We start from the raw sequence: 18,282 nt of genomic DNA, 5'->3' as shown, positions 1-18,282 counted from the left end.
GGGGGGAGGGAAGCCTCCAGAAATTAACATTAAATATAGCTCAGGTATATTTAGTAGGAGTAGATTCATCTGAATACTCTCCCAGACAATCCAACAAAAGTCAGAAAGGTAGAAAAAAAAAAACCAAAAGGAAGATCTGTGCAGACAATAGGCATGCCTGGAAGAGAGGAGGGAGCTAACGGGATTGGGATACCCACAGACCTCTCAGAACAGGAGTGTCACCTCTCAGAACTTCTGGATAGTCATTTCCAGATGGAAGGAAGCTAGCCATGCTCAATACACACGGGCAAAGCCCAGGATGGCAAGAATAAAGGGGCTGCTATGGGACCCAGGCAATGAAAGCAGATTACCACATTGAAACCGTGGACAGCACTACCATCCTCAGAACAGCCCCAGGTGCCAGAATAAAACAGGAAGATGTATTGGGATGACGGCAGAAATCCATTTTCAATTTTACTTTTCCATGTTGATTTACTGACTTATTAGGTAACACCGGCAAGTCCTTGGCAAATCTGCCAGCCCTACTTCCCACACTCCTCTGGTGTGGTTCTGTTAGCGTTTCAAGTGAATGCCAGCAAATGCAGCCTTCCCCCCCACAGAGGATGGCCTTCCCCCCCAGAGGACGGCCTTCCCCCCACAGAGGATGGCCTTTCCCCCCAGAGGACGGCCTTTCCCCCACAGAGGACGGCCATCCCCCCCCACAGAGGACGGCCTTCCCCCCACAGAGGACAGTCTTCCCCCCACAGAGGACAGCCTTCCCCCGACAGAGGACGGCCTTCCCCCACAGAGGACTGCCTTCCCCCCACAGAGGACGGTTTTCCCCCACAGAGGACAGCCTTCCCCCCACAGAGGACAGCCTTCCCCCCACAGAGGACGGCCTTCCCCCCACAGAGGATGGCCTTCCCCCCACAGAGGATGGCCTTCCCCCCACAGAGGACGGCCTTCCCCCCACAGAGGACGGTCTTCCTCCCAAAGAGGACAGCCTTCCCCCCACAGAGGACGGAGCTCCACCCCTTCCCTTTCTGTACAGGACTCTTTTCAATCAACAGTGCCAACTGGGAGCCACTTCCGAGGACAGAGAAATTGTTGACATTTTCCAGAACCTTATTTTTAACCTAGATCTCTCTATAGAACCAAACTATCCATCAAGCATGAGAGTGGAATAAGGCTTTTTTAGATGTGCAAATATTTGGAAAGGGTACTCTTGTTCAGAAAGTGACTGAAGGATGTGTTCCAGCAAAACGCATTTTGATCCGAGAAAGACAATGTACAATCCAGGAGACAGGGACTGAACCCTTCCACCCAAAAGGGCAAAAGGATCCTTCAGAGCTGTAAAAAGGGAGTAAGTGCCGGGGTGGGCAAAGCCTGGGGCACCCAGACCTGACTAGATGAGTTGTGGGTAACAAATGGAATGACATGATGATCTGACTTGTCTAATTATATTACAAAATGGGTCCATAAAGAATTCTGTTAAGACTTTGAAGAATTACAGATCAGGTGAGCAATTTAAATAAAAAGAAATAACTCTAGGAAAAACAGAAAGGTGGATGAGATGGCTCAACAGTCAAAGTGATTTGTAGTATGCAAAATGGTCACCTTCCTTGGCATTTCCTGAACACTAACTTTGGCCTTTGGCCATTGTTCTGAGATTTTTACATGACATCCCTCATTTGTCCTCATAACCACCTCACGGGAAGTGGACTATTAACATTTCCCTACTGTACTTATGGGGAGACCACATGCTTATGCAATTAGCTTTTGATCATGAATAGAGGACAGATTTGAACCCATGAAACCTTATGGTAATATTTCATTTGTACTGAAATGTGACTTTATTTGTATGTTAATAAATAAAGTTGTCTGGGGGTCAGAGCTAACAGCAAGCCATAGCAGAAGCCGGGCTGTGATGGTGCACACCTTTAATCCCAATCACATGACAGGCGGATCTCTGTGTGTTCAAGGATACAGCCAGCATGGAGACACACGCCTTTAATCTCAATACCAACTATAGAGACCTGGAGGTCTGAATAGGCAGGCAATGACAAGGAGGAGGTCATGTGGTTGGGTTTACAAGCAATGAGAAGGCAGAACAGAAAGTCAATAAAAAGACAGACACACAGGAAGTAAGTCTCTTTCTGAGGGGAAGGATGACAGCAGCAGTGAAGGGTAAGAAAGGGTTTTTAGTATCAGCTCTTAGCTACTGCTCTGAACTCTTGGGCTTTTAACTCTGCATTTGGCTCTGTGTTTCTTATTTAATAGGATGGTTACATCTACAAAACCTGACTCTAGTGCCCATACCTCAATCACCCTGTCATTACACCAATGAGCATATTATTTAACCCACAACAGTGGAAATACACTATGGAGATGTGGGGATGGAGAGAGGCCTTACTTGGGTCCACGGATACCCACTCTGATTCTTCAACCCAGGAAGCCAACATCGTCATCTAAACTTGATAAATCCATAAAGAGTATTCTTTTTCAAGACAGGGTTTCTCTGTGTAGCCTTGGCTGTCCTGGAACTCACTTTGTAGACCAGGCTGGCCTTGAGCTGACAGAAATCCACATGCCTATGCCTCCCAAGTGCTGGGGGGGGATCAAAGGCATGTGCCACCACCACCTGGCTGAGTATTTTTTATAAGTAGTATTTTAGTAATAGAATATCTATTTATATGCATAATATCTGTGAAAATTTTGATACTCACCAGGGCATTCAGGAACTTATGGGCCCTTTAAATATTTGTCTTTTATAGGGTTGTGGCAATGTAATATTTATGAAAATATCTCTTATAGTCTAGAAACAAACTCTTGCTGGACCTCACCTTTGAGCTGGATGATGGTGGCGCATGCCTTTAACCCTAGCACTTGGGAGGCAGAGGCAGGTGGATTTCTGTGAGTTGGAGGCTAGCCTGGTCTACAGAGAGAATTCCAGGACAGTCAGGGCTACACTAAGAAACCCTGTCTCGAAAAACCAATACACACACACAACATACAATACACACACACAACACACAACACACACACACACACACACACACACACACACACACACACACACACACACACACACACTGTCTTAGTTAGGGTTTCTATTGTTGCGATTAAACACCATGACCATAAAGCAAGTTGGGGAGAAAAGAGTTTATTTGGCTTACACTTCAGCATTGCTGTTCATCACTAAAGGAAGCGAGGACAGGAACTCAAACAGGGCAGAATCCCGGAGGCAGAAGCTGATACAGAGGCCATGGAGGGGAGCTACTTACTGGCTTGCTTCCCCTGGCTTGCTCAGCCTGTTACAGAACCAGGACCAGCAGCCCAGGGATGGCACCACCCACAGTGGCTTGGCCCTCTCCCATTGATCACTAAATGAGAAAATGCCCTACAGTTGGATCTAATCAGGTATTTCTTCAACTGAAGCTCCTTCTGCTGATGACCCTCACTTGTGTCTGGTTGACACGGAAAAGCACACAGCACTCATACCTTGAGGTCATGGAAGGCTCAAGGCTGCTATCCTACTGTGTGCTCAGCCTGTTTGTTTAATTTGCCTTCTAGAAAACAATGTAACAATCAACCTTACTTGCCTTGGATTTCCCATGTAATCAGCGTTTACAACCTAAGTCAATGCATGGCTGTAATATTAAATTACTACTCTTCCATGACCCTGACCCAGAGAGCAATGTGTGTGTGTTATGATATTCATTTGCTAAAAAACAGCAACTATAGGTTGAAAACAATCTTGTAAACTGAACATCTACCATTAATATAGCACACAACATTTGCATATCGCTTGATAAACAATTCTGTTTCTAGTACTGTCTGCTCATTGGGGTCAGCTGAAGTTTGTGACTTAAGTCCCTTGTAAACTCCGTTAAAGACTTCTGTAAAGTATCCCTCATTCCTCCCCGAAGTGACGCCTCCTGGGCTGCTCAATAAAAGGTAGCGCAAAGCCCTTTGTGAGACACCTACAGACACAGACAAGGGCCCAGATTCAGACTCACACGACAGACAGGAGTAACAGAAGACAGAAAGAACGAAGAAGGCAATTAAAACCTGGACTGGCTGGCCGGGCGGTGGTGGCGCACACCTTTAATCCCAGCACTCGGGAGGCAGAGGCAGGCGGATCTCTGTGAGTTCGAGGCCAGCCTGGACTACCAAGTGAGTTCCAGGAAAAGGCGCAAAGCTACATGGAGAAACCGTGTCTCAAAAAACAAAAACAAAAACAAAACAAAAAAACCTGGACTGGCTATTGGCTGCATGACACCAAGGGGGAGATTCTGTCCTTACTGTGACACCATGGCACTATTGGTGACTCTGAGCTTATTACTAATGCTTTCAAACCAACATACACAGTCTTGTAAGAAGAAGCCATGGGAGAGTTCTCACTAGAGAACTTGTCAGGGTCTGACAAGTATTAAAAGGACAGTTCAGGAAGCAGAGATAGCTCAGCCATTAAGAACCTTATCGCTTCTGCAAAGAACCTGGGTTTGGTTCCCAGCACCCTATATGGTGGCTCACAAGTGCCTGGAACTCCAGTTCCAGGGGATTGAATGCTTTCTGCCCTCCTACATGCATACGGTGCACATAAACTCACACAGATACACACAAATACATACACTTAAAAAAACACCCTACATCTTAAAAATGATTAAGAGAACTCTCCAGCTGTGTGAATCACGGCCTGAGAACTTGGCAAAGGTAAAACCGCACATTAGTTTGCTGGAAAAAAAATTAAGTTTTTACAGATGTAGGAGTGAAAGAAGAAGGTGCCGGATATAGGAAGGCAGAGGACACTGGTGTCTGCCTCATGGAAGGCTATGCTGAGGGCTCACAGGTCAGTTGGGGACAGCTGCCCTAGGGACAGGTGCAGCTGGCCTGACTGCAGGATGTCATCTGCGGTGAAGTCTTAGATGGGGCGTCAAACGCTCTGCTCTTCTCATGGACTCAGCACACACGGGATGAAACGCCTGAGGATGGCTGGCTCGCTATGGTCCCCTCTTCCTCCTTTTGTGCCCCACACTTTGACAGGATCTCTAGGTTGACAAGCTTGATTACAGTCCAGGACCGTGGTCTTTACTATTCACTCTGGTCTCTTCAGCCTTTCCTAGTAAAATCCCAACACTGAGCATGAAGCCAGGACTCATGGAGACTCCACAGATGGAGGAAGAGACAGCTGGCTCTGGTAGAAATAGCTGTGGGTGGGGCCCAGAGGCCACCAGAGACAGCAGGCTGTCCAGCCGAGGCCCTGAATCCTCTCTAGTCTCTTCCATCTTTTGGCAATCACATCAACAGTCCAAGCTCACAGGCCCAGGAACTCCTGTTCTGGCCATTCATAATACCTCACAGATGACGTCCATCCTCCAGATCTGTGTCTCTCTTAGGAAGGCCACCCAGGGTGGCTTCATTAGTAGTTGAGGTGGGGAAGTTCTTCACATTGAACAATGAACAGCCATATGTTTTCCCACCCTATGGAAGTTGGGGTACCACCACTTCCTGACAGTACTAGCCACCCTGGATGGCACTGCCAGCCAGTGTCCATCAGGTTCTTACCAGCTGACCCGACTTACAGAGACAATGGTTCAAGTCAAGTGGCTGGGTAACAAAAAGGACTACTTTTCGTCTTTGTCTCCTCCTCCTCCTCCTCCTCCTCCTCCTCCTCCTCCTCCTCCTCCTCTCTTTGTCAAATCCAGGCAATAGCTGGCCTCAGTGTGCTGTCACAATGGGCATGGGGATTATGACAGAGGCCAGGAGTAAGAATTCCTCCCAGATCCCTCAATCCAAGAAAGCCAGGTCAGCTGGATGCTGTAGGTGGTGGAGGGAATGGGTCTCCAATGAGCTAACCCATGAGCACACCCCAACCCATGGCAATCTCAATGGCCTTGAAGCTTGAGAAGACACAGAGGCAGGGTCGCTTCACGAAGGCTGAGCTCTGAGGCCTACTGGAAGGGTGGTAAGGAGACAGCATGTGGAAGGATTATCTTAATGGGCTTGCCAATACAGATGTGGTGCTCATAGCAGGTTCCCCAGAAGTAGAGCTTGCAGCAGGCATGTGGCTGCTAGTGGTTTCTTGCAAGAGCCCTAGAGGCAAGCAGGATGGAGCGTGGGCTCATCAGGGTGCACATGCACAAGTACCACCAGCCTGATCTTGCTGTGAGCCTATGGCAGGAGGTCACCAGAGTGGGAGGTGACATGCTCTGTCCTCACGTGAGCTAATGGCTGCAGGCTCCCTGTTCCAGGAACTCTGCTGGCTGCAGGACCTCTCCTTCCACACATTAGGAGCTTTGCCCAGTGAAGGTGAAGTTGGGGGGTCGGCTCTAAGCTTTCAACATTCAATGCTCCTGGACCACATGACAGGGGGATGCACTTACAAGTGGGTTCCTTGGACAAGAGGCTTCAGGAACAGTTATGGACTAGAGTCCCCCTCCCCGCTTCCTGCCCTGCCCTGCTGAATGAGGAAAGGCATCTCTTATGGGCCACAGAGGGAGGGACCAACTCACCACCCGAGGAGATGCCTTCACCAGCTCATAACAGACTGACCCATATGAAGCCAGCTGCTGTGACAGCAGCTGGAAAGGCCTGAAGAGGACCCTGAACAGCCTTGGGCAGAGTGCTGAAGGGGAAGTCCAGGCACTCCCAAAGTCCTTGGCAGAAGCTCCAAGTGGGAGGAGGGGAGACTCAGCCCTGGGATTTACCTTCTGAGAACTTCAGAAGCACGTCTGCCCAGATGTGAGATCTGGCACTCCTAACCTCCTAGAAGGCCATGTCTTAATGTCTGAAGAATGCTGGCAGGCCCCTTTCCCAGCATCATGCTAGAAGTCTACCTCCCAAAGACCATCCAATTAATGCTGATGGGCCAGAGGCATATTAGAGGACAGCCTGTCTGCTTGCTGGGTTGGAGCCAGGTGGGACCCGTGGATGTGCAAAGACAAGGCAGGCTGTGGAGGGGACACTAAAAAGTTCTCCTCTGTCTCAGAGAACTTCAGACCCCCAGGAGAACTGAACATGGCTCAGGATTTCTGATGACCTTGACCCAGAATCTCCACTTGTTTTCTTGAAGGCCACCCACCCCTTGTCACTTTCATAACCACTCTGCCACTTTCAGGTCTCTACAACATCTTAAAAAAAAATTCAGGGCAAGCTGGCCCACCCCAGCTCCAGGCCGGGCATGGGTAGTCCTGTCTCCTTTTGTCACAGGGAATTCATGGAAGCCAGCAATCTGTGGCCTTGGAATTTGGAGCAAGAGAGCCATAGAGACCTGCAGAAGTTCCCTAAAGAGATGCTTCTAGCTCTCTGGAGAGAGTCAGGCAGAGGAGACCGCACATTTCAGGGGGCCAGCTTGGGATGATTCCTTTTGTCCACCCGGAGGCCAGTGAACTTGCACACAACACCTCTCCACCTGTGGATGGGGTGAGCATTCAGGAGCCTGTAGTGTTGAGATACGAGTACCAGCAGGAGGGGAATCCTGCCTCCCCTAGGATTTTTGTACTCCATTGGTATGTGTCCCCCATCTAGGTCAAGTGGTTAGGGTTTTTGTCCTGGCAGCCGAACCATCTAGCTGGTAGATACATCCTTCCAGAGCTCAAAATGCCATTTCCTCCAGGAAGCAGCCTCTGATCCCATCTGCTAGCTGGAATTCTCTCTCATTCCAGACCTCCAGGCCCTTCCGTGCCCTTTCCGATCAGATCGTGTCTTTTACGGGCATTGTGGACCTACAGGTTCCAACCCACCCTTCTCTTCTGTGAGACAGAGTCTCACTATGTAGCCCATGCTGGCCTCCAATTCTGTATCCTCCCAGCTTAGCCTCCCCAGTGCTAGGATCACAAGAGAATTCTACTTATCTTGCCAGACCCAGTTTTGATCCAAATCCTTGCCAGTTTCCCCACTAACTGGTGTATTTAGGATAGGGCATTGGATACCACGATCCAATTAAAGAGTGAATAGCAAAGTACCAAACCTGAGACAATTTGGCTAATGTTCATAAGAATGCTCAACAACTCAGGGAATAGATATTTGCCATCTGAATTCTGATTTAATTTCACAGTTGGGCAACAGACTTTAATTGCAGAGCAGACAGTATCACCTGCTCCCTGCAATCTTTCCAATGACTGTCACTAGGTCTGGGTACGGGCCGCATCTGTGGCTGACTTTCACTGGGGCTTTGGGGGCATGTGGCGGTGGTGGTGGGGTACACTCATTTCCAGAGTTAGTTGGATATACTTTATCTGCTGTTCCTTTTCGTCTCCCACAGCCTCGGGGAGTCTGTCCCTCTTTCAGAGATGAGAATGGGGCTAAGAGGGGGGCTGGGGAGCTGGCTTTTCTAGACCAGCACAGCTGGTACAGAATGGTCCGTCTAGTCTGCAAGCTCAGGTCTGACTCCTGCCCGTCTTTATAACTGCTGACTGCAGCTCCCTGGGTGCAAGGCAGAACCATTCCCCGGCCTCGCGTCCAATCTATTTTTATAACAACCAGCCGATAAGAGACTGGTTGACGGGACTCCCAATCTTCTCATTCCTTTGTCCTGCAGCCACCGGGATTTGTGGGGCACTCTGGCTCTCCCAGGGACACTTGTCTGCTGTGTGGTCACATACTCATGTAAGAGACTGTTGTGACCAGGACATTAATTACAGCCCAAGGTCCTGTAACCAACACCATTAATCAATCACCTACCGTCCACCTGTCTCTATGAGCCCTTGGTGTAAGATATTGCCTGACTGGATGGCACCTTCTACAGATTACCAACTACAGGCAGCCCCAGCACATTCTGTCAACTGCACCAGGTACCCACCATGCTCCGGGAGGGCTAAGTGTCAGAAAGCCTCACAGAGGATAGAGCTGTACGGTGGACTTCAGGGGATGGATAGGAGTTTGCTGAAAAGACCTCTCCTGTCTTGTACAGAGAAAATCCTTTCCCAACTCAGTGTTCTGCAAACACGAATCCACATACCAGTAAAAGTGAAGTCAAGCATTTTACAACTACCAACTAGAAGAGCCCTTCCTGGGCAGACCCCAGCCACTACCGGTACCATATAACAGCACTCTAGATTGCTGGGAAGTTTTTCCACGTGGAAATAATATGTAGGCTAACTCTCCATCACAACCTGCACGGAAGAGATGGGAGGAGCCCGGATTTCATCTGCATTGACTTTTTTTTTTTAAGTTAGTATGTGCACAAGACACTCAAAGGGAACAGAAAAGCAGTAGAAATTTCTCTGATTCCTTTGTCCACCCTACGTCTTAACCAGTCGGCCCCCTCCCCCAGAGCGGCTGCCACCAGTTTGCTCAAGTCTTTCCACGTGTCACGCATGCTGTTGCAGCCTGAAGGGTTGCATCTTTGTGGGAGAAAAACGGGGCGTTTGTGCAGACACGCACACCCATGCGCCCTCCTTTGCCACACCAGAAGTTCATTAAAGAACCGGTTTGCCGTTGTAATGAACTGTCCAGGAAACTTTATGAAACCTCCAAACATACCCTGGCTTGCTTTCAGACTGGTCTAGACACGGGACCCCGAAGTTACCCACAAGCTGATCCTTATGTGGCAATGGTCACCAACCAACTGAGGCCATTTCAGCAAGGCCATGTGGCTTCTGGGGCCGCTACTGGTCAGCAGGGTCGTCCTAACCTTCTTTCCCGGTACAATGAGGGGCACTGGGGCCCCACTCGACTGGCACCCGACTACCTTGAGCCGCTGGTGGCCCGATTCAGCCAGTCCCCGGGACTAGAGGCCCACAAGGACCAGGGGCTGCGGCTGAGGGTAGCAGCGCCACCGGCGTGTGGCGGGCGCGGAGTGGTCCGCAGGCCATGATGGGAGCTGGGGCCCAGTGCTTCTGCCCCACGGGCCCGGCCCAGAGCGCGACCGCTGGGGACCGCTGGGGGCGGCTGGGGACCGCGGGGGACACTGACAGCTGTGGCCGAGCCTCGCTTACCTCGCGCGCGATCTGATTCAGAGCGTCGTCCTCCGCCGTCAGCCGCTCCCGGTTGGGGAGCCGCTTGCGCCCCGATCCCTGCGTACCCATGTCCATCGGCCACGGCGCACAGCTGCTGCGGGACCGGTCTCGGAGCCGCGCTCGCCCGCCTGCCCGCTCCGCCCCTCGCTCCGCCGCGGCGTCATGGCGTCAGCAGCGCGGGGCTGGGGACGCGGGGGGACGCGGGAGGCTGGGGCCAGGACCACTGGGATCTCCGGGTACCCTGGAGACCGCGAGGTGGGATGCAGGAAGGCAAGGTGGTGATGGAGATGCTGAAACGGTGGCGATGAGAAAGCTGGAGGACAGAGACGAGGGTGACCCCCACGTGGGGCACTCGGGGCAAGGCAGAAGCAGAGGATACTGAAAGTAGCATGGACCCACAAAAGAGCCTCCCTCATAGGGGCGGGCCAGGCAGGGACCTAGGAGTAGCAGATTGTGGAGGCGATGTATTGGAATACCAGAACACTGGGGTCTGGGCTCGAGGGATACTGTGAGACCAGGGGCTGTTGGTGGTGCTCAGGGGTGTGAGTTGTGGAGGGCATACTGCTTGGAACTGGCATGACACACGTCATGGTTGGAACAGTGGACAGTTGAGTGGAAACCTCTGCTGGGGTCATACGAAGGCTTTCAGAAGACTGAATGGTCTGGAAGAGTTTGCATTGAGGGATGGGCCCAGGCTAGGGTTTAAGCTGGCATCCCTGTCTCAGCCAGTTAAGATAAAAGTCCATCCCCAAGGAGAGAGGGCCTTGCTCTGGAATCAGGTCCAGGTGCCTTCAGATGGCAGTCCAGGTACCAGTGACTTCCCAGCTCTCTGTGCTCTGGGAACCATCCTGTGAGAGGATGCAGTTCTGTGGGCCTGTCTTTCTGCCGATCTTTCTGCTCACACTGCCTACAGTCTGCCCCTGACTGGCTATGGCCACTTGCCTAGTGTGTCTCCAGAATCTGAGAAATGGCCGGGCGTATTCCCTGCTGTCCGTGGAAACTGATGCTCTGAAGCTCTCCGGGTGCCCCAGTGAGGAAGCTGGAAAGGCTGCCCTGGGGCTAGGCTAGGCACACAAAGTTCTTCTGCCCCGCCTTGTCTCCCTTGGCAGACTTTTTTTTTTTAATTAGACAGGGCACCTGTAGAAGTTCAGGCTGGGAAAGGCATTGGGGTACCTGAAGTTTGGGTGAAATTCAAGGTGGCTGGACTCGGGGGAGGACAGGAGGAAAGATGGCCTTCTGAAGGACAAGCCTTCTGAAGTCACTGGTGGTAGCCCTGCCCCCACTGGAATCAGGACGGCTAACATTCTAACGTGTTTCCGACCGAGTTGTATGACCAAGTGGGTGGGAGCCCTTAGAAACATCATGTGGGAACTGAAGGGGATAAGAAGCAGACCCCTCCTCAGTGACAGGGAAGCTGCTGGAAGTGTGTGCCAGGGAGGAAAAGATGGTGAGAAATTCTGGTTACATCGCTCAGGGTGTGAGTAGACCCAGCTGGTGCCCTGCTTGGCACACTGTAGGCACAAGGGAGATACCTGTCGGCTGAATCCCCGATGCCATCTTCACACCATGTGGGGCCCCCTACTCCGTAGTGATGTAATCCTGCTCCGAGAAGTCACAACCATTGTCTTTCTTTGCCCAGACCGGCTGGGGGCTGCTCATCGTCTGCTCTAGCCAAGGCGCATTAAGATGAGCCCATGCCTGCCAAGGCTGTGTCCTGCCAACCTGTTCCTGACCTCACACCTGCTCCACACCTGCTGCCTGTCAACCGCTTGGCCAGGCTCTTCAGCACAACCATAAAGGAGACGGGCCTGGTGCCGCCCTCTCAAGGCTAAGGAAATGCTGGGTGTTCCTTATCCACAGCCAGTTCCAAGTTCTAGCATCTCCCTTCTGGGAGAAGCCTGCTGGATGCCTAAGACCTTTCCTTCTACCTTAGATCCTCAGCCTGCCCACCTGGCACCCCAGCATACTGGTCCTTTTATTCTGAGAGGTGTTCTACCAGCCGGGCTGGCACAGTCTTCCTCCATAGCTCTCTCCTGCCCCACACAGTTACATCAGTAGATTGTTTCAGAGCAGTGAGAGAAGACACCTCAGAGATCTAGAGTCCAGGGCCACCATGCTCATCTCCAAGACCATCTCTGATGTCCTCCATAAATACAAACGCCACCTTAGAAAGGGTCCAGGGAAAGTGTGTGTGGGGGGGGCAGTCTTCATAAAGGCCACTGTATAGTTGAATGCTATGGAGTTTTCCACCCTGGATGTCTTTGTTCACTGGGTAAGCCCGGCGGGAGGCTTGAAAGTTACAAGCAGTCTAGTCCAGTCTGCGTGAGGACTGAGAGCTTCTGGGAGAAGAGGTTCCCATGAACTGTCACAAGGCTCAAGCTGGGTGCACTGAGTCACCATGTGATCCTATCCCTGCCTCCTCTGCTGTCCTCCACCAGCAAAGGATGGAAAGATCTCTCTTGGACTATAGTGGAAAGAGTCAGGGGAGCTACAAACCCTCCCAGGGATGGCTGGCATAATGGAGCAACGCCTCTCATGCTAGAACATGGGGCCAAATTTATGGCCACCAGTGGGGCTTGAGAACAGGGGCTGTGTCCTGCCAGGGGGGTTGGCGGCTTTGACCAGCCACCCATTTTCAGTTGCTTCTTTCAATGGCTCACACATATATTTCCAAAAGAGCAAAATGGTTTAGCTCGCTCACTCTGATGCTGCCATCTTCGATATCTGTGGACAAACATTTCCTGCAAACTTCAGGTTTGCTGGAGGAAACACTGAGGGGTTGTCTTGGGCTCTTTCTCTCCCCCTCCCCAACCCAACCAGATGCCCGAACTTGTTTTTTCCCCTCACCTCTGATCAGTTCCCCTACCTCTTCTGCATCCCACCACGGCCAGTTCCCAGCTCAGTTAGACTCCGCCCAGTTAGACTCCGCCTCTCTAGATTGCTGGGGTGGATGGCTTCCTGAGTGGACTGTATGAACCAACCACAGGGGGTTCAGTAGGAAAGTACTAGAACTCCTATTAATAGCCAGAATGGTCTATATAAGGATGCTGTGCTTCAGAAACAGGGATCTGGTGCAAGCTGCTGGGTTCCTCTTTCAGGGCAGGAAAGGAGCACATGGGCATGAAGTCCGAGTAGGATTCGAGTGGGTTTCATTAGGAGGCCCCACAAAGGCCGTCTGAATGCCATCGAGACTGATGCCATTCATTCTGTTCTAAAAGTCCCCTTCCATCAAGCTGCCCACTCGGATCTGCAGAATGGCATCTCTGTGGCTGTCACAGCAGCTCCGGAGGGGACCAGGAGGTGTGACTGTGTTGCTAACTTGTGACTAGTTAGAATGCTGAAGCTCTCGAAGCCATTTAAAGTGTTATTCCCGTGGAATCTCACACTCCCAAGTGCTACCTAGTTCAGGAATTTTCTAGAAACGAGGAGGCTGAGTGGGAGGGTGTGATGCTTGGACATGCCATGCGTGTCTCTGGGAGGAGGAGAACTGTGAAGGTGGCTGTTCTGAGCATAGCCAACTCCTCAGAACATTGTCTTTCTCCTCTTCCACCCCCTCCTCCTCCTTCTCCCTCTCCTCCTCTTCCTCCTCCTTCTCATCCTCCTCTTTCTGGCCTTTGATCAAAGTCAGGACTCTGTACCTGCTAAGCATGCTGCCTGTCATTCTTAGAGCATCCCTGTGTAGCTCTCTCAGGCAGTTTCCTGAGGCCTAGGACCTTGCCTTTTTATTCCCCCAAGAACCTCGCTCAGGCTTGTGGGTCCATGAGTGTTTAGAAAATGTACTTGAGGGGCTGGAGAGATATCTCAGCAGTTAAGAGCACCATCTGCTCCTGCAGAGGACCTGGGTTCAGTTCCCAGAACCCACATGGTGGCTCCCAACCATATATGACGCCAGTTCCAGGGGATCCGATGTCCTCTTTTGACCTCCTTAGGCACCAGGAATGAACATGATGCACACACATATATACATTCAGGCAAAACACTCATAGACATAAAATAAAATAGATCTTTTAAAAAAGAAAATGCACTTGACTGCATACAGATTCTTTTTTTTATATTGCTGTGTATAGTAGGTATGAAAACCAATATTCACTTTACTTGTGAAAGAGAAATGCTACAAAGCCTTGTTGATTAGTGATGGAATTAACTTTCTCCGGTGTGGGATTCATTAGCTATTGAATCCGTTGGCTTTTAAAAAAACACAGGACAGGGAAATTCCCAGGCCTAGCAATGAAGACTAAGCTACATAAAAAAAAAAATCATTCTTCGAATAATAGCAATGCAAACCTGTCTGTACAAAGAGGGGCCATTGGAGAGCACCAGGGAGTCAGATGCAGACAAGAATCCAAATGGACGCAGCCTTCACAGTAAGGGAAAGCAAAGGAGGTGACATCTCCCCTATGAGACGTTTGCTATCGTTGAGACATGTTGTAGGATAGTTGATCACATCGTGAACCCTGAGATTGTGTCACTTACTGGAAAAACCTGCCTCTAGCTGTGGTGTGGCCCAGTTCTAGTACACACCCTTAATCCAAGAGCTTTCTGTTTATTGTAAACAGGATTAGATAAAAGCAACCACCGGTCAAGAGGTAGAGCAAGCAACTAGTTGACAGGAAGTAGCCACAGAGAGTAAGAGGGAGTCAGGGAGACAGATAGAAAGGCACACAGGAGGTAGTAGGGAGGAACTTTGAGTTTGGTGGTCCTCTTGAATTTGGGATGGCAAAAGAGTAGCTCTCTGTCTGGGACACTGGTGAAGAAGGAAGGTCATCTGGCTGCTTTCTCTGTCTCTCTGAGCTAGCAGGTTTCCACCCCGGCATCTGTCCCAAGTCTTTATTGGTAAAATAAATGATAAGGACTTAGTTAAAACGACATTTGTCTCCCTATGTGGAGCTGAGGAGGCTGTGATGGGCCTCTGCCTGAGGAGTTGAGGTGCACTCAGGTGCTGAGACAGCAGTAGGTTTAGGTGTAGCCACTGTGCCACAGATATAAAACAACAGAGATATGCCAGGAACAAGTCTCAAGATGGTGGACTCAAGAGTTACATGTCAGAGTCTGGGACTATAAAATCAAGGGGGAAATCAAAGAAATGGGGAACCATGGAAGAAGCAAGTTACAGGATGCTAAATATCCTGAGACCTGAACTGCACATGTGTGGCTGACTCCAAGAAACCTAGAAGAATGTAACAGCTAGAATCCTGAAAGAGCTGAGCAGAGATTGTTAGCAACTGCCTAGTACTAGGGAGATAAAGACAGAAGCTTGGGTCCAGTGGAGCTACCAGGGCCTGGGGCTGTGGTTTGGAACTGTCTCCCAAAGGTGTTTTGAAAGCTCACCCAACAGCCACTGACACCTCTGGAGAGGTTGTGCTGGTTAGTTTTTTTCAACTTGACAAAAACTAGAGTCATTTGAGAAGAGGGAGCCTCAGTTGAGGAATTGCCTCTATCAGATTGCCCCGAGGGCCTGTCTGTGGGATATTTTCTTGATTAGTGGTTTGATGTGGGAGGGCTCAGCCTACTGTAGGCGGGGCCATCCCTGGGCAGGTGGTCCTGGATGGTATAAGAAAGCAGGATGAGCAAGACATGGAAAGCAAGCCAGTAAGAAGCATTCCTCCATGGTCTCTGCATCAGTTTCTGCCTTCAGGTTCCTGCCCCAACTTCCCTCAGTGATGGACAGTGACCTAAGATGAGATAACACTTTCCTCCTCTAAGTTGTTTTGGTCAGTGTTTTATCACAGAGAAGCAAACTACAACAGAGGTGATGGAACCCTTAGAAGGCAGGACCTGATGGGAGGGAGTTAGGTCATTGGTCCATGTTCTTGAAGAGCAGAGTAGGACTCTTGACCCTTCTTGTCTCTTTGCTTCTGAATACTATGAGGGAAGCAGTCCCGTCTCAGCAAGGTGTGTTGCCTTGCCACAGGCTATAAACCAACAGAAACGATTGACTATGATTTGCAACTTCTAAAACCATGAGCCCAACAAAACCTTTCTTCCTTACAAGTTTCTTCCCTCAGGTATTTTGTCATAGTGACAAGACTGTTGACTGTTACACCTGGAGGACACCTCGAAATCCCAACCACGCCTTAATGGTGAGGCCACATATTTTGGTTAAAAAGTATGATAGGAAAACCCAAACAGATACATTGCTACAAAACCTGGAACCAAGTCTCAATAGGACCAAGGTGACAGTCAGGCTGTGGAAAGTCAACTTACTGCTGGGATTCACATTCTTCAAAAGAAGACAACAGAATCCAGACTCTGCAAAATAATGCCAGCACCATACACCATCCTAAGGAATTACTAGACAAGAAAGAGATTCACAGTCGGGAGGCACAGTCAATTGGGAAAAATTCAGAGATGACATAGATGTTGGAGTTAGCAGAGAAGCAGCATAAAATAGCTATGAAAGGTGTGGGGATAAAGAATGTAGAGACGTGGGAATTCTAAACATGAACATGCCAAGACATGGTGGTACATGTAGAAGTTCCAGTTCCTCATGAGCTGAAGGGGAAGACACACTTAAATCTATGCTTGTGTGAGTGTATGCCACTTGAGTGTAGGTGCCTATGGAGAGCAGAAGAGGGTGTTGGATCCCCTGAGATACAGGCAGTTGTGAACCATCTGATGTGGGTCCTCTGGAAGAATAGCAAGCACTCTCAACCACTCCCCAGCCCAAATACATTTTAGCAAAAATATATGGAATAGTATTATGAAGAGTTTGGATAATATATAAGAAAGGACTAGGAAACTTGAGGAATAATCAATAAAATTACCAAAACAGAATGACACATTGAAAAAATGTAAACAAACAAAAGTGGGTTCTAGGGATTCAGGCTCCCATGGTGGTCAATGCATTTTCAACAGAGGCACCATGAGGATTCAATGAAGAAGAGGGACTGGAGCTACTGGGAATCCATATGGGTAGGGGTGGGCACCTTGAATTTTACCCTCTGTCTCAGTTAGGGTTTCTATTGCTGGGAAGATTAACCATGACCACAACAACTCTTATAAAGGAAAACACTGGGTGGCTATTAGTTGAGTTCAGTCCATTATCATCATGGTGGGACATGGCAGCATGCATGCAGACATGGTGCTAGAGAAGGAGCTGAGATCCTACATCTTGATCCTGTAGGCAACAGGAAGTGGTCTGAGATACTGGGTGTGGCTTGAGCATATATGAGATCTCAAAGCCTGCCTTCAAGTGACGCATTTCCTCTAACAAAGCCACACCTCCTAATAGAGTCACTCCCAGTGAGCTTATGGGAGCTAGTGACATGCAAACTACCACTCCTTCCCTCACACTGTATATAATTATGTCACAATAGATTTTAGACTCATACTTAAAAAGTTTCTAGAAGAAAATGAATGAGAACATCTCTCAGACCATATAAAAGACCAAAATTTCATAAATAGTACACAGAAAGCACAGATCTAAAATGAAAATTTACAAAAGTCTAAAAAAATTTAGATTCTGCTGATTTATGAATTTCATTATGAAAATGAAAAGACAATCCACAGATCTGGAGGCAATTTCCATAACAGACTGTGGTGACAAAGTACCTGTTTCCAGAATAAAGGTTTCTGAAGCAGTACTGCCAAGAAGTAACCAAAAAGGTGTTCAACAGTGGTCTTAGTTAGGGTTTCTATAGATATGAAGAGATGCCATGACCATGATAACTCTTATAAAAAAACATGTAATTGGGGCTGGCTTACATTTTCAGAGATTTAGTCCGTTATTATCATGGTGGGAAGCATGGCAGCATGCAGGCAGACATGGTACTGGAGAGGTAGCTGAAAGTTCTACGTCTTGATCCGCAGGCAACCAACAGGAAGTGAACTGTCACACTGGATGTAGCTTGAGCACAGCAGACCTCAAAGCCTGCCTCCACGATGACACACTTCCTCCAACAAAGCCACACCTATTCCAACAAGGCTACACCTCCTAACAGTGCCCCCTCCCTATGGGGGTCCATTTTCATTCAAACCACCACAGGCAGTACTGTTAGGGAGGTGGAAAATTAGTACCAGGCTCCTGTTAGAACATTTACATCCAAAAAGACTGACAAGCCCAAATGGTGAGGATGCTGAGCCAAGGTGGGCATAAATCAGGCAGCCATTGTAAACTCCCACGGGCAGTTGCTTTGAAACATAATACATCAGTTACTTTTCTTTTTGTTGTGACACCCAACAAGAGTGACCTAAGGGAGGGAGGGTTTATTCGGGCTCATGGTTCTAGGGATGCAGTCCATCCGAGCTGGAGAAGTCACAACAGTAGGGGTGGGGGCAGTTGGTCATGCTGCATCGTAGTCAGTAAGCAGAGAGACAAACGCTGGCGCTCAGCTTGACTTCT

The 18,282-nt window shown here is 49.4% G+C and overlaps 1 protein-coding gene across 38 annotated transcripts in view; it reads right to left on the bottom strand.

The window, feature by feature from the left end:
* Positions 1-10,094, bottom strand: part of Lrrfip1 (LRR binding FLII interacting protein 1) — a 132,310-nt gene extending 122,216 nt beyond the window's left edge. For 19 of the 38 annotated variants that reach the window (XM_006988679.4, XM_076549571.1, XM_042259824.2 and 16 more), the window contains exon 1: positions 9,921-10,077. In XM_006988679.4, the coding sequence (XP_006988741.1) occupies positions 9,921-10,016 (96 nt within the window). In that variant the 5' untranslated portion in view covers positions 10,017-10,077. Of the gene's footprint in view, positions 1-9,920 lie in introns of all 38 variants that reach the window. The other 19 variants (XM_076549585.1, XM_006988676.4, XM_042259840.2 and 16 more) reach the window with 6 other exon arrangements.
* Positions 10,095-18,282: the final 8,188 nt, after the last annotated feature.

The sequence above is a fragment of the Peromyscus maniculatus genome, chromosome 13 (assembly GCF_049852395.1).
Source record: "Peromyscus maniculatus bairdii isolate BWxNUB_F1_BW_parent chromosome 13, HU_Pman_BW_mat_3.1, whole genome shotgun sequence".
NCBI classification, from domain to species: domain Eukaryota; kingdom Metazoa; phylum Chordata; class Mammalia; order Rodentia; family Cricetidae; genus Peromyscus; species Peromyscus maniculatus.
Note: the sequence above shows the minus strand (reverse complement) of the source record. Positions and strands in the feature narration are given on the sequence as shown.